Here is a 25,757-nt window from a genome sequence, read left to right on the forward strand (position 1 = left end):
AGTCTAGTCTTCCCGATGTGGGATTTGGGAACTTCAACCAAGCTGGAGTTTTCCTCAGCATGCCTGTATTTGGCTTTGAAGTCATGCCAAATTATAAATTGTTCATTGTTCAGTCGATCTAACTTACATTCAAACTACTGTCAACTTGAATGTTATAACTGAATTAAACTGTTTCTTTCAAAGATAGACGAGCACAAAAAGTTTGTAAATAGCATTTACTATTTAAATTAAATTAATAATACGTTTCGTTTTATCTGATTTTTTTTTAATACACAAACATCATAAAAATTGGCGTCTTGGTCCCTTGACCCCCCCCCAAATTTTTTTTCATAATATTTATTATGCACGTCATTGTTATTCAATGAGTTTTATCATTTATATTGCTTTTTCGAAATTAAGGGCACGAATTTATTACTATTATTCTTTTTATTCTTATTAATCTACATTTTTATTCAAAATTACTTTATTTAAGGTGATAAATGGGCATTAATGCTTGTTTGAGCTTTGAACACTTTCTCATCTATGTTTCCGCCTTTTGTTTTAAGAAAAGAATGGAAATGGAGAGGACTCCAACCCAGGAAATGAGAATCAAATGGGCTAATTTAATCGGCTAGGCCCAGAATCAGTGGCATGTTCGGCCCACAACAGTGAGAAACTTGGGAAATAAGAGAGCCTGTCAAGGACTCGTCCAATCAGCCTCCAACCGGTAATGGAATCGATTTGTGAACTAGTGACAATTTTTTATTTTGTGAAAAATTCACGTTTTATCCCCCAAAAAAAATCAATAAGAATTTGAAAAAATGAATAAATAGGCAAGAAATATGTGTGCGTATTGCCGTATTCTAAAATTATAAATCATGAGATAAATATTTATATTTTCCAATGAATATTACGGGTACTGATTTATTTTTTTGGAGGGGTCGTAGGACATTGCATAGATTTGAAAAAGTAATTTCCACGGTAATGTTTTTTGGCCCAAAAAAAAAAGGATTAAGCTGGCAAAAAAAAAATCAAATACTAAAAAAGCGCGGCTTCCAGATCAGATATTTTACAGAGTTCCATCCAATTGTAATCGTCAGCTCATTATCCACCAGCCATTTGGACTCTGCGCTCTTCCGCATTACGAACACGAAGTTAACGACCATGGAAAACCTGTGTCCCTCTCCCTCCTTATCCTCCTCTGATTCCCCCGACTTCACTTCGTCATCATTTTTGTTTTGCTTGTTCTAACGGTGAGGACTCTGCCACTTCCACCAAGATCAACCTCCCCGCTCTTTCTGGGTATCCTATTCGTCCTGGAAAATGTCCTCCTGTTATTCTTCCAATTTACTCACCCTTCATTCCCCGAAGCATCAAAGGAATTCGATAAATCTGTCTTCTGAATCGTCTCAGTTCGTCAAGTTCCTTCGGGTAAGATCAGTTCCTTATGCTTTATCCTCCTTCTCCTTCCGACGAGAATTGTCTGAACCAGTTAAAGTTAGCAGAGAAAGACTGAAACTTTTAGCATCTTTAACTCCATCTGAAGCTGTAGAAACCGCTCCATCTGCATTTAGAAACAAATCCCCAAAAGATATCAACGTCTTGGTAGTGGGTTCCACTGGGTACATTGGGAAATTTGTGGTTAAAGAATTGATAAGCAGAGGCTTTAATGTTATAGCCATTGCTAGGGAGAAAAGTGGAATTAGGGGCAGAAATGACATGGAAGCGACCTTGTCTGAATTGAAAGGAGCTAATGTGTGCTTCTCAGATGTGACAAACTTGGAAGTTTTGGAGAAATCTTTGGACAAGTTAGGGGTTTCAGTTGATGTCGTAGTATCATGCCTTGCTAGTCGAACTGGCGGGGTAAAGGATTCGTGGAAGATTGATTATGAGGCAACAAAAAATAGCCTACTGGCTGGTAAGAAATTTGGGGCATCTCATTTTGTATTGCTTTCAGCAATATGTGTGCAGAAACCCCTTCTTGAATTTCAGCGAGCAAAGCTGAAACTTGAGGCTGAGCTGATGAAGGAAGCCGAAGAGAATGATGGGTTCACTTACAGTATAGTGAGGCCTACTGCATTCTTCAAAAGCTTGGGTGGTCAGGTTGAGTTGGTGAAAGATGGGAAGCCTTATGTCATGTTTGGAGATGGAAAGCTGTGTGCTTGTAAACCAATAAGTGAACAAGATTTGGCCTCTTTTATTGTGGATTGCGTGTTGAGTCAGGATAAAATCAATAAGATTTTACCGATTGGAGGGCCAGGTAAGGCATTGACACCATTGGAACAAGGGGAGATGCTGTTTCAGCTCTTGGGCAAGGAGCCCAAGTTCTTGAAGGTTCCCATAGGAATAATGGATTTTGCTATTGGGCTTCTCGATTTCCTGGTTAAAATCTTCCCTTCATTGGAAGATGCTGCTGAGTTTGGGAAAATTGGAAGGTATTATGCAGCTGAAAGCATGCTAATTTTAGATCCTGAGACTGGAGAATATAGTGCTGAAAAGACACCTAGTTACGGGAATGATACATTAGAAGTGTTCTTTGCTAGAGTACTGAGGGAAGGGATGGCTGGTCAGGAATTAGGTGAGCAGACAATATTTTAAGATTATGATGAGCTCTATGGCTCTAACGAAGCAACCAATTTTGTATCTATTTTCATGTTTGTGTTCAACCAAACATTGCTATAATTTTTTATAAGTTTCAAGCAATGGTTGTCGAGAGGAAGTTCCAGTCTCTGGAGGTACTTTATTGATTCTCCGGTAACAAACACTACCATTCCCCTTGTCCATATATAGCTATTATAACCTGAAGTTACATTCAGCGTTCTGAAGTCAAGTTCGCTTTTGTTCTGATAATTGGTATGAATCTTTGTACAAATGTAATGCGCAGATACTACTTCATGAATTACCATGTAATCATGTATTCCTCTTATTCTCAAAAGTTAATGTAATCCATGAGAGTAAACTGCCACGAAATTGAATTTCATGAACTCACGATTAGTACATGCTTTACATGTATCCTGTCACTTATAATTTAGAGCATCTTCTTTCATGTCATATTTAAACCCTGTTTCAAGTTGAGATTGCCAAACCGATTGTTAGCTGTACCTTATAGCTTAGAAGTGGGTATTACCTTCTCCAATATGGACGAAGGTGTGGATACTGTTGACACGTTTAGTAGTCTTTTTGCTATATAATCACGGTGGTGCAGGTAATTATCTGTTCATGGTTAAGTTAAATCACAGTTATTTTGTTGGGAAGAATAACTCCGAATCATTTACAACAGAGGATAATGATAATTACAACCGGGTTCCCTGAAGGATACTGTCATATACAAATAACCAACACATCTGCAACAATACATACAGCCACAGAAGTTTTTGACACATGGAAACACTTAATTGTTATGCACAATAACTTTGTGAACGATGTCACCCTGTAACTGAGAGCATATGTAATAAGCTGGATCAATGATTATTTAGATTCTACTTGGGGACACGGGAATGAAGGCTGTAAGCGGAAAGCCAGATAAGCAAGACAGTGACAACGCTCCCAAACAAAGCCACTGCAAGAGAACCAGCAATGTGTCTGCAGAACTTGTCGTAGACATTGCAAATCTTACCCCAGTTCACATGACTGTTTCCTTTTAAACCTACGTATGCCACACCTCCAGCTGTTCCTGTTGCTGATGCTATGATCCCCAGTATCAGCTGCATAGTACCAAGGAAAACTGTCATATTCTAAGAACATAGATACTGATATGGATAGATAATAGATACAGACATGACATAATTGAACATGGCAGAATATGTCTCTCTGCAATTTGAAGTGTCACTTTGTGTTTGATACTATGATGAATGTAATACTTTGATATCAAGGCTTTTTGATTTGTTAAACTGATAGTAGAAATTAATGAGATGTTAATAAGACAAATAAGTGGGTTCATTAAGTAAAGAAAGCTTGTCAAGGGTTGATTACCGCATCCCAGAATAGAAAGTGGAGGAGGAACTTCAATTTGAGGTCTGGTTTCCGGAGGACAGAAATTGATGCCAGAAATGTAACGATACTGTAGAGGCCAGAAACAGAGAATGCAACCAGAAAATATCTGCATACAAAGTTTTATTGTATGTCAAATTGCAAGTAATTTTTATCAAGCTTGAATTGAAAAATTGTCCTGCATGAATCAAGAATTGCAGTGTCTTGTAGCATAAAAGCTTTAAACTTCACCATGCATAATTACATATCAAAAGTTAGTAAAAATGATGAAAAACTTCAACCTAAAGGGTTGCTAAGCTTATTATCTGAATCGGCTCCATTATCATTATCACTGTTTTTCGGTTGATAATGAGATATTTGAAATCATACCGTCATACTGCATATAATTGACAGCACTAGGGACAATTTCCTGGCAAGAACAGACAAATATAACATATATAGAAGTAATTCTGCACAGAGGCTTTCTAGTCTTACATGAAAGCTGGTGAGTTCTTGAAGTTGGCTTCCCGTTCCCTAGGCCCTACCATCTCTGTTTGGTCACCGGTGGCTATGACCACAACCGCCACCAACGATGATGCAAACAACAGAAATCTCAGGATAACATCGAATGTAAAGAAATCCTTGCCAGCCGGAGCTGAGCTATATGCCGATTCAGGCTTCTCTGAGGAAGACATGGTGCCCTTCAAGGTTAGCTAGTGAGCTAAATTGAAGCAATGATATGTGCTTATATAAAGATAAGTTTTTGAAGTTAAAGAAGCCAACGTGTTAAAGGGATAAAGATAAATAAGTTGGAGTTCCCAGCACGCTACTCTGTGAGCTGGTTTGAACAATTTCCTGCATGTTGTCAGCTCAAGAAGTAATGATTTGTTTACAGAATATATTTCATATGTCGAGCTCATAAGGTTCGTGTAAAAAGATATTGTGTGTTGTCAGCTCAAGAACTCGGATATTCAAATCTTTGATTCTGATTTTGGTTGATTATGAATAGGATTACAAGTTTTCTTCTGTAATTTTTTATGAGGCACTTGAAAACTTGGTCATTGAGTGCTCGATGACTCCAAGCTGTGTCTATGTCGGGACCATATAAGGCAGAATCGCAAGTTATTGACATTTCAAGCATAAAATGTGAACGGATCCGAACAATTCAATTTTAATTTAGGTGGAGATTTAAAAAAGAAAATAAACAAAAGGTCAAACAAGTGTTCTCCTGGATATAGTCTTGTTTGTCTCATCTTGATATTTCTGAATAACTGTATATTTCTGTTAGAGTTAATCAATTCCTGGGTTTTTGCATGGAATTAATTGGCTACTTACATGGTATTGAAATTTCAATGATTTTATTTTAAAAAAAAAAACAAGAGCATTATATTATTGTTTTTTTGAAGATGTGTACCAGATTTTGATCCAGCTCTATTTTAGAAAAATTTTGAAAACATGAGCCTGAAATTCGTGCTCAAAACTGAACTTGGCCTAGGATGGTGTTATCTTTTAGAACTATAGTTGAGTCAACTTTTAACTCAGTACAAAAATTAGTATACTTTTACCACCGAACCGTTTGGTTTAGTGGTATGGGTGGGTGTGTGTGGGGTGTGTGGGTAGGGGTTCGATCCCCTCTCTTGTAACCGAAAAAAAAAAAAAATAGTATACTTTTGAAAATATGAGATTGGAATTAGATTTGATCTGACTTTGTTTCCAAAAGCTATCATGTGGATATCTGATGTTGATTAGTCTTTTCTTTCAACTCTTCATGCTTAATCAAATCAATAACCAATACATCACCCAATAATTAAAAAAAAAAAAAAGAATAACCAATAACAACCGTGATCAAATTGAGTAAATGAGATTAATTAATGTTCTAATATAAGATTTTATATTAAGTTTTATGATTAAAATTCAAATGAAAACAAAAGGCTTGGCGAGAGAACTTGTTTATATTTCAACGACTTTGGTAGGAATATGGATATGTATATGGGAAACATATTGCGTAAAGCAGCTAAATATTCTAGAAGGTTTAATGTTTTGTTTATTTTGTTAGTAGGTTGCTTATAGGAGGGGTAAACACCTCATGAGCTGGATCAAATTATAGATAAAGTACTTTTCAATAAATATTTTTTAAAACAAGTTTCTTTTAATTTTTATATTGTTTAAAAAAATCATGATACAACCCCACTTGTTTGCATGAACAAGGCTCCACCAAACAATAGTGACATGTTCAATCATTAAGGTACGCAATTAATAATCCACATAGTTATTTTTTAGGGGAAAAAAGTGAGTGATGTTAATCCTAATCGATCCATCCTAGAAATGTTCCTTTGAAAATATACAACCCATACTACTAGGGAACATTTAAAAAAATATGCTTATTTTACTTAATTAATCATGATTGTGAATTGTCATTTACTCAGTCATTATTTAAAATCTTATATTGGCGATTATTTAACTGTTATAGACGTTTTTAAAAAATATGATATTTATCAAAAACCATTGAATAAAATGTGTCTATATTTATATAGGTTTGAATATTTATGGCTTGGAGAAATTTGATATCTAAATGCTTTGGTCCAACTTAACCTGAATTAATTTGAATTTAGTATAATTGTCAAAAAATCAGTCGATATTATCAAAAAGAAAGGAAGAGAAGCTTCATGAATTTATTTATGGATCGATAGAACAATCCAGTTCGCAAACGTCATAGGGGCATAGGGCGCCGCTTGTTTTATCTTAATATTATCAAAAGAAAAAAACCAGCGTGGAATATGAAATGAAAGACGTTAATATTCATAACAAGTGTCCACTTTTTATTTTGGACAAAATAGTTAGAATTTGATTCTTTAACTTTAAAAATTATACTTTTAGTCTTTCGACTCTAAAATTATTAATAAAAAATGATGACATTAAAATAATAAATATTGATAAAATATTCTCAAATACTAATATATTAATTTTAATTTTCAAAACAGTCAAGATCGTTACAAGAAATCATCATTTAAACCTAATAATCTTAAGATTAAAGGATTAAATACATACTTTTTAAAATTAAGAGACCAAATTAAAAGATTATATAAAGTTAAATGGCTAAATGTACATTTTAGTTTTTTTATTTTTGACCTCGTAATAATAAGGGGGACAGGGTACAAATCAATTGAAAAAGTATAATTTTATTTATTAAAATTATACTGATCATGTTTTTAATCATGTTATGATGAGTGTTTCAATATTTAGATCATTTCACCTGTTTTATTAATAAAAATTATGGGAAATGAATTATAAATAGATGCAAAATTACACGGATAGTTTTTTTTTGGATTACATTAAATTAAGAGGTTTGGTAACAAAATTATAAATTGTAATAATAAAAAAGAACTACTTAAGTTAAAAATCTAAATTGACCCTAAATCATAACCATTTACGTATTGATGAAGATTGAAGAAGACAGGCCAAACATTTGACAATGAGTTTATTTTATTTTTAATATTTTTCTTTGGTTTAGATATTTTCATTTATTAATTGCATCGCAAGGAAAAAGAGAGGTAACTAATTCACTTGAAGGGAGATTAATTATTCACAATCTCTTCTGTCAAATTCCATTATTGATTTAGATAAACTTTGAGAATAATTTCCTATTAAATTCATGTTCATAGTCAAACGCGTAATTAACTCCTACACGAATTTTGAATTTTTTTTTTTCTGGATGATGACTTCATCACTTTACTCAACTCTAGATTATTCCACTGCAATAAATTAGGTAGGCACTTTTAATTATGTGGAGTGAGATACTTGTTTTTTTTTTTTTTAATGAGACACTGTAACGTCCTTTGCAAGCAATAAATATTAATCTATCTCAAGATACTAATAAGATTTTACATATTAATCTGAATTGCATAAAAAATTTCAACAAAAAATTAGAAGCATTGCAATAAAATTTAAGTTTTCATGTACTTTATTAGGCATTTTTTTTTATTAAAAATGATCATATTCAAGACACTGTCAAATATTAAATATGAGTATTTTTTTAAGCAAAAATTTAAATATCGATTCATCAAATTATAAGATTTTTTTTTTTTTAACCGGACCCAGTTCCTCCTGTTATATAATATTTTTTCTTTTGGGTACTAGATGTTATATAATATATATATATATATATTGATAGGAAGTTGACAAATATCCAGCGAAAACAAATAATGGGTTGGACATCTCTACTAAATGCAAGATAGCCCAAAAAGCCTATGCTTTTGAGAAAAAGCCCATGGGCTTATTTTACTAATTATCAAAAGGCCCAAGTATGAGTAAGTCATCACAAAAATTGTATGGGATAATTAATATTTAAGTCTTTGTGAGGGAATTATTAACACTTTAATGAGTTTAATCCCTTGGAAAAATGATGATTTTGATTTTTGAGGTCCATAACTATGATATAATCCATTAGTAATTTTTTTTCAGACCCATCAAAATGTTAATAATTGCCTTACATTTCCAAGAAAATTCATTAATTATGAAGGAAAAAAAATGTAGATGTGCAATTCCAAAAATATATATGTATGCGCGCGCGGGCATGAAAATGGAATTAATGGGACTCAACGGTAAAGAGATAAGCGAAAGGTGGGACTCTCATATGAAATTCACTCATATTTTGAAATTAATTACTCAGGGTTATACTCTTTTCTCCCGAATTATATAAGTTTCAGTTTTTAATTTTTCTTGTGTCCTTGATTTAAGTCTTATTGCAAAGTTTTCTTTTTGCCAACCTTACTACAAAGTTTCAAATGTGATTGAGATATTTTCCCTCAAATCCCTTTTATAAACGATGTTATTTAGCTGGGGTTAAAAAAATGATGACATTTAATCGAAAGTATAAAACTGACAAGTTTGATAACTTAGTAGGGGTGTTTTGGAAAAATATGTTAATTACTTTTAATATTTATAAATTATCTTATTTAGGAACACCACGAGTCTCAAAATAGTCTCTTATAATTAAGGAAGGAGGGAGCAGTAGTACAATATTTCATCTAGTCCTAATTTCGGACTCTTTTAAGGGATTAATTATTTGTAATTAGTGTATCAAATATTTATTTCATTTTTTTTCACAATTAATCTCATCATTTAATTGAAAGTATTAATTAGAAATAATGATTTTTTTATCACTAAAAAGAACTAAGCATTAATTAGGTATTTCAACCAAAAAAATCAATGTGCGACTGTGCGGGGCGGAAATATCCTCGGAAATAAATGGCTTCTTCAATTGATTCAACGGTGTTTGGTTTGTTAGTTGCAGGTCTATTCTTTTTTTCAAAAAAATAAATACTACCTCCGGTTCATAATATAAGATCTTGTTTAACTTTTATTTTGATTTTAAATATGAAATCCTAATCTACTTTGTCTCTCATATTTAAGTATTTTTTCTGAGATAATCCTTCTAACAATAGTGATTCTAACCAATATACTTGATTAGTAAGGGTATTTTAGGAAAAACAACACCTAGTTTTCTTATAAATAACTAATTTAACTTATTTTTTTAATCTCCTTAAATTAGAACCGGAGGTAGTGCTTCGATTTCAAAGAGTAATAGAAATTTACCATCCTACCCCCAAAGCTTTATGTTATGAGCCAAATCAATTGAAAGTAGAATGAGAATTTTCAAATTAGGTACATGGGAGCAATCAAATTAACCATGGAAATACCGAGTTTTATTCAGGTATAATAAATAATAATTTCACCAATAAATAAATAAATAATAAATATTCTCATGTGAAAACGCACCTATTCTTAAAGGAGGTAAAATGTATTTTCATGCTAGAAATATTTTTAATGGAGCATTTTTTGTCCCAGAAGCTATAATGGAGTATTACACGTTGATACTTGAAACACATGTATAAATGTGTGTATTAAAAAATTAAGTGGCGTTAGAAAATAATATTGTCAACTTCTGGGGCAGATTAATGCATATAGAAAAAAAAAAAGGGGGTGATTGATGGATATAATTAATAAAGTCTGTGGGGGTATCAGCCGCCACTATGCAATAAATAGGTTTGTCTTTGGATACACTCATGTAATCCCATTTATAAAGCACTTTTAGCATATTTTACACGAATTCAGAAAAACCTTAAAATGCATTAACTGTCTATTAAAATACAATAATTTTCCAACTTTACTCATATTGAATATATACACATTTCAAAAGAGATAACTACCTACATCATAATAAATGAAGAACAAAATAATACATTCATATTAAAAATTTAATGAAGTGACTTATAAATAGGACAAAAAAAAATCTTATCTCTTTGTCCTATATATAGGACCAAATGAGTACGTAACATACATTCCTTAGTTGTTATTTATAAGTGACTGTTAACATGTTTTGCACATATTAACAAAAATTTTAAACTACATAAATCCTGTATTAAAATTCAACGACTTTTTAACTTTATTTTTATTTGAGACAAATTATACTCCATAAAAACAAAATCAATATAATAATAAATAAATAGTAAAATTGTATATTCATATTAAAAAATTCTATCAGTATCTTACAAATAGAACTAAAAAATTCCTTCTTTCTATCCTATAAATAAAATCAAATGAGTAATCTTTTAAAATTCATACAATATTATTTTGCGAGCAAAATTAATAAAATATTATTCTTTTCTGAAATAGTTCATATTAAGTTAATCATAACTTTTTCTGTCAAAAAAGTTCATCATTACTTCATTAGCGCGGCTGAAGAGACCTTTTTAACTCATAATTAACTGTTAGAACGAGCAAGAATGCATGATTTTGGATAAAGTCCTCATAATTCATTAGGGAATATTTTTGGGGAAAATATCTTCAGCCAAAAAACAAAACTCAAGACATGCTCAATAAAACAGAGAGGTTGAACCAAAGTCAAAAGGTCAGCAAAAATTAAAAATGAACTAGAAAGGGTTAAGGTGCGTCCAGTATCCCGAATTATTTTTTCAGACACGCCCAGTGTCCTAATGAAGATATTTTCAGTGCATCCAATATCCCAAATTAATTAAAACGGTGTGTCTATATCCCAAGCTAACAGAAAAGTTAAGTTTGACCATTACCTTACTGACTCAGCCGGAGGTTGACCAAAAAATCCTACATGACAGACACGCAGGCGTATGATGTGTATTATTTTGATAGGTTAAAATGTGCCCAACACCCCGAACTATTTTTCCAGGTGCATCCAGTGTCCTAAATTAATTTTTGGTGTATCTAATTTCCCAAACTAATTAAAATGGTGCGCTTATATCCCAAGCTAACAGAAAAGTTAAATTTGACCGTTACCTTGCCGACTTAGCTGAAGGTTGATCAAAAAATTCTACATGGGTGGACACACAGGCGTTTGATGTATATTATTTTGACTGAAGCTCCCGAGACAAGCCTGGTGGTGGTGGGTGTTTTCTTGGGAGGCAATGGTGACATCGACAGAGTAACCAAGGAGAAGTTTGCTGTGTTTTACAAGAAGGAAAGCAAATGCGAGTTAGATGAAGAGTTGATAGAGATGGAAACAAAAGTGTGTTGTGATGGCGGTTGTGGTTTCAAATTGGAGTGGTGAAAGAAATGGGATAAAACGTTAAAGACGAAGGTGGGATTAAATAGGTGGTACATGTACGAGGATTTAAGAAGGTGGATCGATGGTCTTTTTTTTTTAAGTTTAAAAACTGGCAGAAGATTAATGTTAGAAGAGGAGGAAATAAGTTGAATTTTCAGTCAAAATAATACATATCAGATGCTTGTGTGTCTGTCATGTAGGATTTTTTAGTTAACCTTCAACTGAGTCAGCAAGGTAACAGTCAAATTAATTTTTCTATTAGTCTGGGATATAGACACACTGTTTTAATTAGTTTGAGACACTAGATGCACCAAAAATTACTTTAGGAAACTGGACACACCTGAAAAATAGTTCGGGGTGTTGGGTGCACGTTAACCTGTCAAAATAATACACATCAAACGCCTACGTGTTCGCCATGTAGGATTTTTTGACTAACCTTCAGCTGAGTTAGCAAGGTAACGGTCAAAATTAACTTTTCTGTTAGCCTGGAATATGAACGCACCGTTTTAATTAATTTGGAACATTGGATGTACCGAAAACTATGTTAGGACACTGGACGCACCTAGAAAAATAGTTCGGGACGTTAGGCGCACCTTAACTCAACTAGAAAAGCCAGCATATATCTTAGTTTTAATGAAGTAAGAGCGAAAAACTACACACACATATATATATTCTCAAGTTACGCATATTAAAATCAATTTCACTATTCAGAATTCATGGAAAATAAGAATTTTTAGATATTATATCTTGAGTAGCATATATTCTTATCAACAAGAAATCAAATTTTATTGACCATAAGGACCTCATATATTTTTATACACAAAAAGTATCTTTTCACCAATTTTCTAAACACAGAAAAGCAAATGAGAGTGACAAAACAATGAATGAAATATAAATGCGAACATGTACTATTTAATTTGAAGCTCAAAACATATCACATAAAATCACGATTTATTAGTCATAATTGTCGATTTTTTTTTAAGATAATGAAACTCATCCCTTGCACGAAGTTTAATGTGACATTCGTTGCTATCCACAAACTTGAGTTACATTGGATTCATGTTTTTCTTCGTCCCCCCCCCCCAATCGCTTATTTTTGTTTTATCAGTTTTCTCTGTGTTTCAATCACTTTTCGAACTTCATACCTTAAAGTTTGCTAAAAAAATGTTTCTTTTTTTTAAAACAATTTTATTCCAACCAAGTAAAAATATTACATATAAATACATATAAAAGGTAAGTTCATCACACGTGGTTAATTTGAGCAGAGCCCAAATAAATCAGAAGAGAAGGCAGGCCTAACACTAAAGCAAGAAAGTCATAGAAATAGAAAACCAGCCAAAGCTTGGATCCCTAATGTCGAACCAACTACAATGCCACCAAACCCGATACTGATTGAAGTTGCAAAGCTTAGGACTAGATACTACTCGGCAACAATGATCAAATAAAGGACATGGGACGACATCGCGCCACCACGGATCACCAACTAAGCTAAGGTTCCATTTATCATGTACATTATATATAATCCGCATGATAAATAATAACTCGGTAAAAATTTTTAAAATTAAGGGACCAAATTAAAACTGTGCATAATAAATAATAACTTGGCAGAAACTTTTAAAATTAACGGACTAAATTGAAACTATACGGATTATACCTACATATGATAATAAAAACTCTAATGAACCATACTTTTCATAAGTCTTGTTAATGTGGTTTATTTGATTTTTTAAAAAAATTCCATGCAATACATGTAACCCTAGCTTGTTAATAATGATATAAATAGTCATCTTACTGTCAAGATCATTTTAAAGTTATTAAATCCCTGTATAATATTCAGAAATAAATAATTTTAAGCAGACAAAATAAAAATAACTTTGGAAATATGTAATTCAGATGAGAATAATAACAAATGATTATATTGACGACGTGAGTTAATAACAAAGTACTACGGCCGATCTTTAATATAAGAGTTTACTTAATTTTTAATTTGGTCCTAAATATAAGAACCCAATCTACTTTATCTTTCATATTTATTTATTTACAAGGTAGTCCTTGTAATAATAGTAATTCTAGCTAATACACTTAGTTAGTAAGGATATTTTAGAAAAGACAACACCTATTTATTATAAATAATTAATTTAACTAGTTTTTTTAATCTACTTAAATTAGTCAATTAGGTAAACTTAGGAGGTAGTGTGTGTATATAGAGTTGTTATCAAACGAAACCTAGTTTGTTTTTCTCAGCGAACAAACGAGTAAACTTGAATCCACGTTTTTTAATTTACTACACGCCTGGGCGTGGGTCTTAAGGACTGTTTTATGTATGTAGACTTGATTTCTAATACTATTTCTGATCTTTACTATAGAAACTGGTTTGATTTTTATTTTAATTTGGTCCTAAATATAAGATTTTAATCTATTTTGTCTCTTATATTTATATTTTTTGCAGAATAATCTTTTTAATAACGGTAGTTGTAGTCAATACACTTGATTAGTGAGAATATTTTAAGAAAGATAACACATATTTATTACAAATAACTAACTTAACTAATTTTTCTTAGAAAAATTAGTATATATATATAATCTTATCTAAGAAAAATTAGTAGATATATATAATCTTATCTAAATTTGTATTGTGCATACAACACTACTTTTCTTAATTTTGGTCATTATTATCAACTCGATCGTGGTGAACTTCTTTTTGCGAAAAATTAATATGCATTTACAGATCATTGGTTTTTAAATCCCAAACTTAAAATCATTCTCTTATAAAATAAAACACGTTAACAATGGCATGACCTTTGTGTCGTTGCCTTCTCTGTAGGGAAAAAAGTGCCAACTGCCAACCAATTGATTTGGTTGAATTCAAATCACAAAAAGAGGATGATATTTTTGCGCCATAAATGAATGAATCAAGTAAGACACAAGGGATGCGACATGTCCTCATTACCGACTCATAAATAATATTTAGGTCAAAATTTTTTATCAATTCTATTTTAAAAATAAGATTAATACTATCTTTAGTTTCTGAAATTCAATATTGCGTTTTGATTTTGATCCCTTAAAATTTGATTTTATTTGGGTCTGTCTTCTTTCAGAATTCAGAGACCAGAGCTAATTATTTGAAATTTCAAAAACAAAAATTAAAATGAGATCAATTTTCAGAAACTAAAAATAATACCAACTCTTTAGATCTCATTCGTGGCACAATCTGTGCTATAAACTACATCTTATATTTAATGATTAAAATTTAATATGCAGAGATAAAAGATGTAAAATACATTTGGAGTGACTCCTTTCATAAATTATACAAAGATTTACTATTGTGATGTGTAATATTAATATCAATATATAAGATCAAAGTGGTCATCATAAATTAGAATTTGTGTATAGAATTAGTACAAAATTTGACAGAAATGATATACTACCTCCGTTCCTAATTATAAGAGCCAATTGACTAATTTAAGGAGATTAAGGAAGCAAGTTGAATTAGTTATCTGTCATAAATAAGTGTTGTCTTTCCTAAAATATTCTTACTAATAAAGTGTATTGACTGGAACTATTATTATTAGAAGGGTTACTTTGAAAAAAAATGTATAAATATGAGAGACAAAGTGGATTGGGGTCTTATATTTAAGACTAAAATAAAAATCAAACAGGATCTTATATTAAGAACCGGAGGTAGTAATTTAAAAGCTATATGTGAATAATTGGCGTGACACTGACACATCCAACATTGGATTCAAATAACCTCCAATGTAGTTATATATTTATTACACATATATATATGTATGGATGCAAATTAAATCTTAAAAATGTTATGAGAATGAATATGACAGAGCTAAGCAAAAAAGCGTGATGGGAAGGAAATCGGGTGGAGTCAGAATGTGATGATCTCACGATATACCGAACCCAATCCCATCCGCATTCCATATTCAATTATTCATCATCCGCCAGTGCCGGCTCGCCCTTTTTTTTCAAGTAATTTTTATAAAAACGTGTCATTATTAAAATGTATGACACACGAATTATTTGAAATTTTGATATTCAAGTGATTTTTTTTTTAGGATTTTCTCTTTCTTTCATGACTTTATCCTCCTTGTCCATGATTAAAATTTTGAGAAAATTAATTTGTCAATTCATATAATTTCAGGCCCGCCCTTATAATTTTACTTTACCTAATTCTAATTAGGTCAGTGCAGTTTTTTTTTTTAATTAGGTCCTCAAATGAGATCCTTGAAGTTTCATTAACCAATAAAAAAATAAAAGAAACCATGAAGACTTGATTAAAAATCAGATAAAACTCGATTAACTTGATAAGAAAAATACATGGATGTGATTAAAATCAAGCATGACTTGATAAAAAATCTACACAAATCCGACTTAAAATCAAGCAAAAACTATATGAATATGCAGACTAATTTTTCCTAAAATTTTAAAAAAAATTTAAATTTAGTTTTTTTTTTGTGAAACTCTATAAATAAATTAAATTGTTAAAATTTAATTTGAACCGTGTGTTTTCAGATAAAATACTAACAGCTGAAATAAGTCTATATATATTTTCATGGAAAAACAGAGTAATAATTTTAAATTATAGTTATGTTTAATCAAAGGACAATAATGAAAGAAAAGGACAGGACAACGAGAGTTAGAATAAAATGGGCTCATTTTCAAAACATGACCCCACCTCATCCGCCTTCTTAATTTAATCATTGTTTTCTTCACCAAAATTTCCTTTTTTTTTTCATTTGTCAGTTCTCCATCTACAGATCACTTTGAGCAACTCCCAATTAAGACATATGCCAAACTGACTCATTAATCATGTATGGATTCATCTATATTCTGATTTTCACACATACACTGACGGTAGTAATTAATGAGAAATTTAGTGCAGATAATAAGTTTTTTTCCTCAAAAATACTCATGTTTATGAGAAGATAAAGTACGAGAAAGAGAATATTAAAAAAAAGGAAACTAATAAAAAAATTAGAATATCTTATAAATGTTTTTTTATAAATAGAGATAAAGATAGAAGTGATAGTTGTTTTTTTTTTTAATAAAAAAAAGCTTTAGAGTGATCATGATGACGATGTCTTGCATGGATTGCAACTCAGAAACTACACCCTCAATCTAGGCTGCATAGTGGAGAGATTTTCATACATTCACGTCTTCTTCTTCCCTTCCCTTTCCAAATCAATGTAGGCTGCCTACTGGACATTTTCATACTCTCACGTCCTCTATTCGTTGCAGTTAGATAAGTACAAGTAACTACAACGCTCCCATACCGTCTGTTTACACTTTTCTATATACTTAATAATGTCCAGTCAATTCAACTTTAAAAAAAAAAAAAAAAGAAGACAAAAGACAAGTTATTTATATATAAGCAATTTTATCTAGAAAGATTATGATTATTAGATTTAAGCTTTTGGTTGTGATAAATGGGTTGAGATTATTTAATAATAACATATTTGATAGACATCTAAGAGCACACGGTTGATGGTTAAGTGTTGAAGCAATAAGTTCGCGACACCTAACACTTTGATGAACTGCTACTTCTTGTCGCTTACTTTCTGCCATTAATGCCTCCACACTCAGGGTGTGTCTGGATAGAAACCAAACCATGGTTTCAGAAGTGCTTTTACGAATTACGAAGTAAATATGTGGAGGAGATTATCTCGTTTTGCAGAAAAATGCTTTTGAAACCACGGTTTTAGGATACCCAAACAGGCCCTCAAACTCACAGGTCCTTAATTGCGATTTGCTTCTCCACTCCGATATTTTTCCATCTCCCGGGTCCATCCCTCTCTATTTAAGATGCTACCCATATTCCATCTTCTTCACATTTCTGGAGTTATGGAGATGATGAGCAAAGAAGGAGAAGTTGGAGTAAATACTGGAAATGATTACAAGGGCAAGAAAGTTAGGGTTTGTGATTTGGTTTTGAGGGCTCTAGGGTTGGTTTTCACTCTGGTGGCTGCTGTTTTGGTTGGTGTGGATAAGCAGACGAAAGTGGTAGGTGTGCAGCTTATAGATACTTTACCACCTGTCAATGTTCCTGTTTCTGCAAAGTACCATTACTTGTCTGCTTTTGTGTAAGTTTTTGTCTCTTTTCCTTTTTCTGCCTCTTTTTTCGGCTCTCTGTAAATGAAAGTTTCAATTCAATTACTCCTTAGATTGGATTATTTGCAGATACTTTGTCGTGGTGAATGCAATAGCAACTGGGTACGCAGGGATGAGTGTTGCAGTAACAGTGGTACACAGAAAAGGAGGAGGAAGAAGCAAAGGATTAGAGAGAGTGATGAGGTTGATGGATGCTGTAATGGTGGGATTGCTGTTTTCTGCGTGTGGAGCAACCATAGCGTTGGGAGTGATGGGGTTTCGAGGGAATTCCCATCTTAATTGGCATAAAGTCTGCAACGTGTTCACCAGATTCTGTCACCAAGTTGCTGCTGCTTGTCTTTTCTCCCTCCTCGGATCTCTCACCTTCCTTCTCCTCCTTCTGCTTCCTGCCCTTAGGGCTATTTATTAATTAGTAGCATTTCCACTCTGGTTCTGTGTTTGGTGGTTGTTTTGAGCTATAAATGGATTAATGGCGAATTCAGATCTATCTTCTGTACTCAATTATGGAAGTTGGAAACATTCCAAGTCTTGGCCCTTGAGAAGGGACAATGGCAGCAATATGAATAGCCGGATCCGTATTTTTATAGGAAACGATCAGAGTCAACAAATGTGGCCATTATGAGACGCTGAGCGATAACAAAAAAACTACCAAAAAAGATAGAAATTCTAAAAATGACAACTTTCAAAGTTCCAACGTTAACGCAACATCGATCATCTCACGCTAAATAAGTAACCACAAAGAGAACATCAATTTTTGGTTCCCTGTCAGCCCTGCTGGCTGAAGAACTCTTCTGCATACCAACTAATGACAATAATATTCGGTAAAAAAAAATGACAATAATAAAATCTCGGCCGTTAAAGAACAAAATTGAACCTACATGCTCGGAGAATTACACATTGACTGTTCAGCATCTCCAACTAGCTAGGGCTGTGCAGTAATCCGCACTACCACCCGGCTTCATCAGTCTCATATCCCACTTGCTTGTATCTTGTAATAATTTCTTGAAAAAATCCTTTGAAAAGCAGTTATTTAGGTTGCTAAATTTATTAAACCTCTAATCAAGTCAAATGACCTGAAGAGATATTTTATATGAAATGACTTTAATGTCCCTTTCATTAAAAACTAAAAGAGAACTTTAAATTTACATATTTCATTTTACAATTAATATATTTCGATTCTAAATTAACAACTTCCTAACTTTATTACAATGCAGCTTTAAAAATCAAGAAGTTCAATTATATAGTTAACAAGTTTTAATTCTAAATTAATGGTTTTATATTTCTATAACATACTTGCGACGAGTCTTTAAATAAAATTTGGTCACAAGATAATATTCAATATTAACATTTTTCATTCTATTGTTAATGTATTTCAATTCTAAATTAACAAATTTTTATTTGCATAACATACTTGTAACAAGTTTTCCAATAAAACTTGATTACAATATAATCTTTAAAGTTAACATGTTTCAATTTACAGGTGACATGTTTCAATCTTAAATTAACAACTTTCTATACCTACAACATAGTTACGGTAAAACTTTATCACAATATAACCTTAAAAATTAACACTTTCAATTACATAGTTAACAAGTTTTATTTTCAATTAACAACTTTATATCTACATAATATAATTGCAATGAGTCTTTGAATAAAACTTAATCATAATACAACATTAAAAATCAATATGTTTCATTTCATAGTTAACATATTTTAATTCTAAGTTAATAACATTCTATTTTCATGATACACTTGTAATAAGAGAAGAAGATTTAATATGAAAACTAACTCATTGTTGCTTACTTGATCGATTTTATGATTTTGCAAGACGTCAAGTTTCTCTCATTCAAAATTCTTACGCAACATGGAAATTATAGATTATCTCCCTATGTTTTTAACGAAATGAGCGTTAGAGTTATTTTATAAAATTTTAAAATTCTTTTTTGGGTCACGTCACTTGATTAGGAATTTGACATTTAATAATTTTTTAATTATTAGGATTTGAGTTATTAATCTTCTTTTTTTTCTGATATTATAATTTCTTAATTTTGCTTACAACAAATTGTGGACGGAGTGGACATGTTACTTTCTCCCCGAACGAGAAAGCATCCGAAAGTGATAGACAAGAAAAGATGCATGTATAAAAATAAAAAATGTTTTCTAAAAAAGAAAACGAAAATTTTATCTAGAAAGAAGATATGATTTTCTTAAGAAAAATATTTTTTAAACCAAACATTGCCTGTTAGTTTCCTTCTTGAAAAAATAATAAAAAACCGACTAACTTTTGGTCATTTTTCCCAGTTTTTTCTTATTACTGCGTTTCTTTTTCGCTGCAGTTCCAGTCTATCAGTTGGTACTGTTTTCCCATGGGCTTCATCGCTTTCATAGGGAACAATGGCCACATGGCTCTATCCTGTTTTTATTTTCAACATTTCTCTTCTCATAAATTTATTTTTATTTTCAGATTATGAAATCGCATTTGTGCTACTTTTCCTCACCTTGAGGTTTGTCATGGAGGAGTTTCAACGAGACGCTAATAGTTTAGTTGAGTTATAAGTTTGCGTTCTCTTTGGCATTAAAACAAAATAACCAAAAAAGATTATGTCTAGTGTTTGTGGAAATTAGAAAATTGCTTTCACTTTCCTAGCATAGACAGTGCGGCCATCCTTGAAATTGAAAGAGATGATATAAAGAAGAGAAGAAAATGATGACAATATCCTTTACATGAAAATATATACTCCTCCGGTCCTTAATATAAGACACATTTAACTAATTTGATTAGATTAAAGAAGTTAGGTAAGTTAGTTAATTATAAGAAATGTGACATATTTTTCTTAAAACACTATAATCATCTTTCTTAATACCCCTTTTTCCTCTTCTACTTGATTATAATTGAAAGAGTATCCATATAAGGGTAATTTAGAGAAAATATATAAATATCAGAAATAAGTCTTATATTTAGGATCAAAATCAACTCAACAATTGAGTCATATACTAAAAACCGGAGTAGTATTTTTTAAGAAGTAAAATACATTGATATACCCTCAATTTTTGTTAAAATTTTAAAGGCCTCCCTGTGTTTTCAAAATCCATATTTTCAAAAATGCTAAAATACTCTTTATTAATTAATTAAATTTTATATTAAAAAAATTCAAATTATTAGTCAACCGTCGCAATTTCAAATAATTAAAAAGTTACTTATAGAGTCCATCTGATTGAATGCTAATTGAATTTCATGAGAGTTATAAATCAACCCTCCATCTCATGTCAGTTCAATCCACATCACTGGCAGATACAATTACTCTGTTGCAAGTTCATACGACATGAAGGATTCTTATATCAATCAAATGACTCAATCACTCCGTTCCACGGAGGAAGAATAACGCAAGAGTTCTTTCCTCTTAATGATTAACCTAAGAAGATTTTCTGGAGAACAGAACAACTCTGTGAATCTTGATGCTGCTCAATAAGAAAAATCTACAACGTAACAGGGGCATACTTTAATTTCTTGCTCACCAATATATGCCTTCTGGAAGCATAACAATGTGATCATTGAGGAAGAACAGGTGGAGCAATTTCACGAGTGTTATATGATCTGCAGTGGCCACATTTTTGCCCAACTATGTGGAAGTATACTTCAGTTGTGTCATTACAATCATTACACAGTATCCAAACCTGTGATGGAGTGAAAAAAATATAATCAAAATCTGGGAAATTTTCTGAGAAAATGGTTGTAGATATTTACAAGTGAAATGAATATATGCAACATGGTTCTCTGCGACTTCAAGTGATCTTAATGTGGCATATTCAACGATCAGATACAAAGATTGCTCTTTGTTCATATTCCTCAGAGCATGGTGTTCTTTGCTTGTCCTGCAGCCATGCTAGAGACCCAAAAAACCACATTCTATTCAAAGGCAGGTGCTTTTCATGACTAATCTTTTGGAAAGCAGATAATTTTCAACTTAAACGTGCAACTTTTAAGGTATTTTTTATTAGATTTTCTAATGAAAACAAAAGAAATGGACTTTTTCCCCCTTTACAGTTCAGTACCACATATTAGGATCTTCCAAAAGATCTTTCAAAACAAATACAGTGAGATGGAGGAAAATGGAGGGAGGCGTTTGACGAAGTGTTTGAATGAACTGAGGTTACCTTCCTGTGGCGATAATCTTCAGGCATAAGAGTTGCTTCCACCTGAGATAACATGAAAGGAAGTAAATCAGGGAGATATGTGGTACTATTCTTGATTCCTGACCAAATTAGAGTGTGCTATATATAGAAACCTGCAAATCAAGAAGTCTAAGCATATACGCGCTTTAAATCGAAAGAGATACCTCTTCGTCAATCATCTTCCAGTACATGGACATGTCAATCGCTGACTTGGAGCATATGGGGCAACAATACCTGGTTCATCATGACATCAAAACAAGTTCTTGTCTAAGCAGAGTTTAAAGTAGACCCGATAAGTTGGAAACAACCGGTGAGATTTCGAATCAGTCGGATCTGGGATTCAAGAATTTGAGTCTGAATTTAAAATAAGCAGGAAAATGGAAAATAAATTTCAGATGACTCACTTTTCCCTTTTTATCATCTCTTGGAAACATTCACAATGCATTGTGTGACCACATTTCATAACGGTAGTGTCCTTCACTGAATCAAAAAGGTACTGCATAATGAAGTCCATCAGCATATCACGTGATTGAAGAAAAACATGTTCCCCTAATTGAGGCTTGATTTACCTCAAATCTGAATTAGTTAGTAGTACTGGATACCAAATGGTTTATTACCAAAAACAAAAACGTAGTATGCGAAAAAAGGAAGTAATAAAGCACAGACCTCATAACATATCGGACAGTGATGCCTCATGGAGTCCTCTACACATAAATGATTATCAAGTAGACCAAGCGAATAGCAAGACCCTGCAACTTAGAAAACGCTTTTCACTACAAATATCGATGCCAGTGAAATAATCATTTTTGTAATAGATTATTGTACTTGTATACTGCCTTCTAAATTAATAAACTAGAAGAAGAATTAAGTGATCTATTAAAAGATGAGGAAATTCAAGTTCATAGCACATACAAGCAAACTTCATCACAAATTATAAAATGTCACGTACTAAATTTTGTATTTAGATTTGGAATTGTACTATTTGATCTTGTGCATTAAAGTCAGAATTCTGGTTGTTGCTTTCTGAGGGGTCCATAATTACTTCTAGCTTCGGCCTCACAAAATGTAGTCATAAAAATTGCAAGTTGCTAATACATACCTCACATCAGTGGGAATGTTTAAAAGTAAAAAGAACTACTGCAGAAAGAGGCCTGAATCTGCAACTAAATGTAGTGCTAAAATAAACTAGAGCACATTAACCTGCTAAAATCACAGATTCCAGACAAAAAAATTTATCTTGGGAGATATGTAGGTAACGAAGAAAAAAAAAAAGTTGATAAAACAAGGTTTACACACACTGTTCAAATACTACTATTGTAACTTCAGATCACCAAATGCACAATCAACATGTAAGTTCTATAATGGTTTTCATTTGACTCTATCAAATATTATAACTCAAGTACTTTTTAGAAGAAATTATAGCAACAGACACTACAAAAGGATGCAGAACTGAGTTTCAGTGCGTATGTAACTAAAAAGCTGCACGTTAGCCTAATGCAGACAAATGATATTTATGCCAAAGAAATCGCAAGTCACAAATGGCAGTACGGGAATGGATGCATACCGCACTTGTTGCAGTGGAAAAAGTTATCACGACCACCAATTCTGTTACCAGTTTCGTATATTACATCACCAAAATTAGTTGTAGATGAAGTCATATATATTCAGGTCACAGAAGTGAGAACGTAATGGAAGATAGAAATGTACTCAAACATACACAGCACGCACCTGCAAATTCCACAATCATCACAATGAAACTGCTGTTTCTCCGTCTGCATGTGTCAGCATCATTGTGAAAAAGTTAAGATTCACAATCACAATCCGGGTTTTCATACCATTGTCAATTCTCAGCCTAGTTCATCTCTAAGGAATAACAAAAACAAACAGAGTATATCGATCGTGTTCAAGAATCGAAGTTCAAGGACTGATTACATCATCATCGAAGAATTTGCATGTGTTGCAGAAATATTCTCCCATTTTGACGCCACAGTTTGTGCAAACTTGAGCAATCTTCAAAAGACACAGAAAGATATAAGCCAAAAGCATAGTTAAAACCTGAACATTACAAACAAGGTAATAGCATTACAATAAATAAAAGAAGTATCAAAGATTTGCGGGGGAAAATATACTGGCTGCTCTGTATCGCAAACTGAACAAACAACCTGAAATGGCAACGAGAGGCACAAAGAGCATGAGTCTTCTTATCATCTACCTGACATAGCTTACTTAATTATATTAATCAGAAAAACTAGAGATGATAAAATATAGTCAGGGGTTATCCTACTTGTTTCACGTCTTGGCGAACCATTTCGTGTCGATCAAAGGGGTTCCTCAACATGCTCTAATAGAACACATCGGAAGTAACATAAACCAATCCACATCAGTTCAAAGCACAGACGCAAATATTTTGAGCTGCAAATAAGAGAAAACGAAGGAATACCGTTGCCTCGTTATGACAATGTCGGCAGGAATACAGTTCGTTGCAGCAGGGTGCCCGAATCTTGCATCTTCTCCTGTAGTGCTTGCACCTATTGAACGGCCACATGGAAGTAAACAAAGTAATTATTATGCGATTAATGCAGTGAAAGTAAAAGACCAATCATGGTGGAAGAAGAAGTACCCGTATCCCATCTTCCCAAAACCAAGACGTTCATTGTCATAGCCTTCCATGGGTTTTGAAAGAGAGGATGGGGCACAAAGCTCTCTGCCTTCTCTCTCGGAAGAGAAGGGAAGGCAACGAATGGAATTTCCTAAAATGGAAATATTTGCAGCTCTGTCTTGGCTAGATCCTCAAAGTAGAAGCTTGTAGTCATTAATGTGCTCAAGAAGTATTATCTTCTTTAAGTTTCATCCCAATATTTTAATGCGGGGAATTCAATGATTCAATGAATGCAATAAAAGCTTGACGTGTAAATCGATTGTGAATGAATATTTTAATAAACCAACTTGCTGGGGGAGAGAGACAGAGAGAGAGGATGAGGATCATCTTTCCCCAAAAGGTGATGGTGCTGGCGTGGCAGAGACGACAAGTGACTTCAGCAGTATCACCGAACGATCAGCCAATGAGATTTCAGAGATGGGAAAATCCTTATGGGCATTTCAACAAGCAGTTGAAATGCAGAGTCATAATATCGAAGTTCCACCCTTGCGTCTGCGTGAATCCATAACCGTAGGAGTTCTACTATTTTCAAGAGTGGCACGATGATAAAGAAATTGATATTTATACTGTGTCAACTTGTGGGAGAAAATGCCACATATTACCATCACGTTATGGTGTGTCTCAGTCTTTCTAAATCGAAGTTATCAGGATTTTCAAGAAATGACGAGGATTCAAATATAAGGGAAACAAGGGGAGCATGTGCAGGAACCAGAAGATGAAAGATGACTCCTACGTAATAATATCCATCTAATATCAAGATTTTAGAAGATCCCTTTTTTAGCCCTTTTCTTCTGTTAATAATGATCTGCTAATTCATGCCACTCTGGTCCTTTTTAATTATCACTTGTAAGGAGGGATTTTGGTCTTTTTTATTTGTCACTTGTACCTTTTTTAATGCTTCATTGCTAATTTTGCTCCTATTAATTAAGGAAGACAAATGTAAAGGTGAGGAAAAAGAAAATGAGTGAGAAAAAATAGCTATCTAAAAAAAGTAAAAATAAAAGCTTTTATGTATTTAATGATCTTTTTAATATGTGAAAAACTACGACAATTAAAAAAGAACCAAAGTGGTAGGTGTATTTTTAAGACATTTATTCTTTATTTTAATTAGTATTTGTTTCCGTTTTAAACGGTTTTCTTTTGATTTTATCTCTAGTTCATTATTTTTTTTAAAAAAAAAACAGAGGGAGAGTACAACAGTTTTCCCAGCAATACTATTCACCACTTCATCAATTATTTTCTTGTTAATATCAATTCTACCCAATTGTCGCACAAAAA

At 32.5% G+C, this 25,757-nt stretch overlaps 4 protein-coding genes across 6 annotated transcripts; 2 read left to right on the forward strand and 2 right to left on the reverse strand.

Moving 5' to 3' along the window:
- The first annotated feature begins 959 nt into the window (after positions 1 to 959).
- Positions 960 to 3,030, forward strand: LOC114711421 (divinyl chlorophyllide a 8-vinyl-reductase, chloroplastic). Its single transcript, XM_028895818.1, has one exon. The coding sequence runs from the start codon at positions 1,303 to 1,305 to the stop codon at positions 2,575 to 2,577; it is 1,275 nt and encodes a 424-aa protein (XP_028751651.1). The 5' UTR covers positions 960 to 1,302; the 3' UTR covers positions 2,578 to 3,030.
- Positions 3,031 to 3,202: 172 nt separating this feature from the next.
- On the reverse strand, positions 3,203 to 4,677 carry LOC114711422 (CASP-like protein 1D2). Its single transcript, XM_028895819.1, has 3 exons — positions 4,444 to 4,677; positions 3,952 to 4,078; positions 3,203 to 3,683 (listed from the first exon to the last, which is right to left on the reverse strand). The coding sequence occupies exons 1-3, from the start codon at positions 4,641 to 4,643 to the stop codon at positions 3,459 to 3,461; spliced, it is 552 nt and encodes a 183-aa protein (XP_028751652.1). The 5' UTR covers positions 4,644 to 4,677; the 3' UTR covers positions 3,203 to 3,458.
- Positions 4,678 to 17,264: 12,587 nt separating this feature from the next.
- On the forward strand, positions 17,265 to 18,238 carry LOC114711446 (CASP-like protein 1E1). 2 transcript variants are annotated; one of them, XM_028895851.1, is made up of 2 exons: positions 17,265 to 17,619; positions 17,701 to 18,009. In XM_028895851.1, exons 1-2 carry the CDS (start codon positions 17,342 to 17,344, stop codon positions 17,924 to 17,926), a joined length of 504 nt encoding a protein of 167 aa, XP_028751684.1. In that variant the 5' UTR covers positions 17,265 to 17,341; the 3' UTR covers positions 17,927 to 18,009. The 2 variants fall into 2 exon arrangements, with proteins under 2 accessions (XP_028751684.1, XP_028751683.1); XM_028895850.1 differs by having other exon boundaries at positions 17,284 to 17,619; positions 17,717 to 18,238.
- A 2,621-nt stretch (positions 18,239 to 20,859) lies between these two features.
- On the reverse strand, positions 20,860 to 24,664 carry LOC114711316 (E3 ubiquitin-protein ligase MIEL1-like). 2 transcript variants are annotated; one of them, XM_028895694.1, is made up of 13 exons: positions 24,441 to 24,664; positions 24,261 to 24,348; positions 24,105 to 24,161; positions 23,950 to 23,982; positions 23,753 to 23,830; positions 23,549 to 23,592; positions 23,385 to 23,425; positions 22,487 to 22,569; positions 22,225 to 22,316; positions 21,985 to 22,054; positions 21,803 to 21,844; positions 21,164 to 21,322; positions 20,860 to 21,073 (listed from the first exon to the last, which is right to left on the reverse strand). In XM_028895694.1, the coding sequence occupies exons 1-12, from the start codon at positions 24,488 to 24,490 to the stop codon at positions 21,197 to 21,199; spliced, it is 804 nt and encodes a 267-aa protein (XP_028751527.1). In that variant the 5' UTR covers positions 24,491 to 24,664; the 3' UTR covers positions 20,860 to 21,073; positions 21,164 to 21,196. The 2 variants fall into 2 exon arrangements, with proteins under 2 accessions (XP_028751527.1, XP_028751526.1); XM_028895693.1 differs by having other exon boundaries at positions 20,860 to 21,322; positions 24,441 to 24,660.
- Positions 24,665 to 25,757: the final 1,093 nt, after the last annotated feature.

Source organism: Neltuma alba, unplaced genomic scaffold, assembly GCF_004799145.2.
Source record: "Neltuma alba isolate B1F8T4 unplaced genomic scaffold, ASM479914v2 tig00011289_pilon, whole genome shotgun sequence".
Classification (NCBI taxonomy): domain Eukaryota; kingdom Viridiplantae; phylum Streptophyta; class Magnoliopsida; order Fabales; family Fabaceae; genus Neltuma; species Neltuma alba.

What these genes read in the sequence shown, in the direction of transcription:
- LOC114711316 (XM_028895694.1), bottom strand. Translation starts at nt 24,490, where the DNA reads ATGGAAGGCTATGACAATGAACGTCTTGGTTTTGGGAAGATGGGATAC. An exon ending in TTTGGGAAGATGGGATACGG is followed by an intron (nt 24,349 to 24,440) that starts GTACTTCTTCTT and finishes GCCGTTCAATAG; the next exon opens with GTGCAAGCACTACAGGAGAA. An exon ending in GAGATGATAAAAAGGGAAAA is followed by an intron (nt 22,055 to 22,224) that starts GTGAGTCATCTG and finishes ATGATGAACCAG; the next exon opens with GTATTGTTGCCCCATATGCT.
- LOC114711422 (XM_028895819.1), bottom strand. Translation starts at nt 4,643, where the DNA reads ATGTCTTCCTCAGAGAAGCCTGAATCGGCATATAGCTCAGCTCCGGCT. An exon ending in AAGAACTCACCAGCTTTCAT is followed by an intron (nt 4,079 to 4,443) that starts GTAAGACTAGAA and finishes CTTTGTATGCAG; the next exon opens with ATATTTTCTGGTTGCATTCT. An exon ending in ACTTTCTATTCTGGGATGCG is followed by an intron (nt 3,684 to 3,951) that starts GTAATCAACCCT and finishes GGTACTATGCAG; the next exon opens with CTGATACTGGGGATCATAGC.
- LOC114711446 (XM_028895850.1), top strand. Translation starts at nt 17,342, where the DNA reads ATGCTACCCATATTCCATCTTCTTCACATTTCTGGAGTTATGGAGATG. An exon ending in CATTACTTGTCTGCTTTTGT is followed by an intron (nt 17,620 to 17,716) that starts GTAAGTTTTTGT and finishes GATTATTTGCAG; the next exon opens with ATACTTTGTCGTGGTGAATG.
- LOC114711421 (XM_028895818.1), top strand. Translation starts at nt 1,303, where the DNA reads ATGTCCTCCTGTTATTCTTCCAATTTACTCACCCTTCATTCCCCGAAG.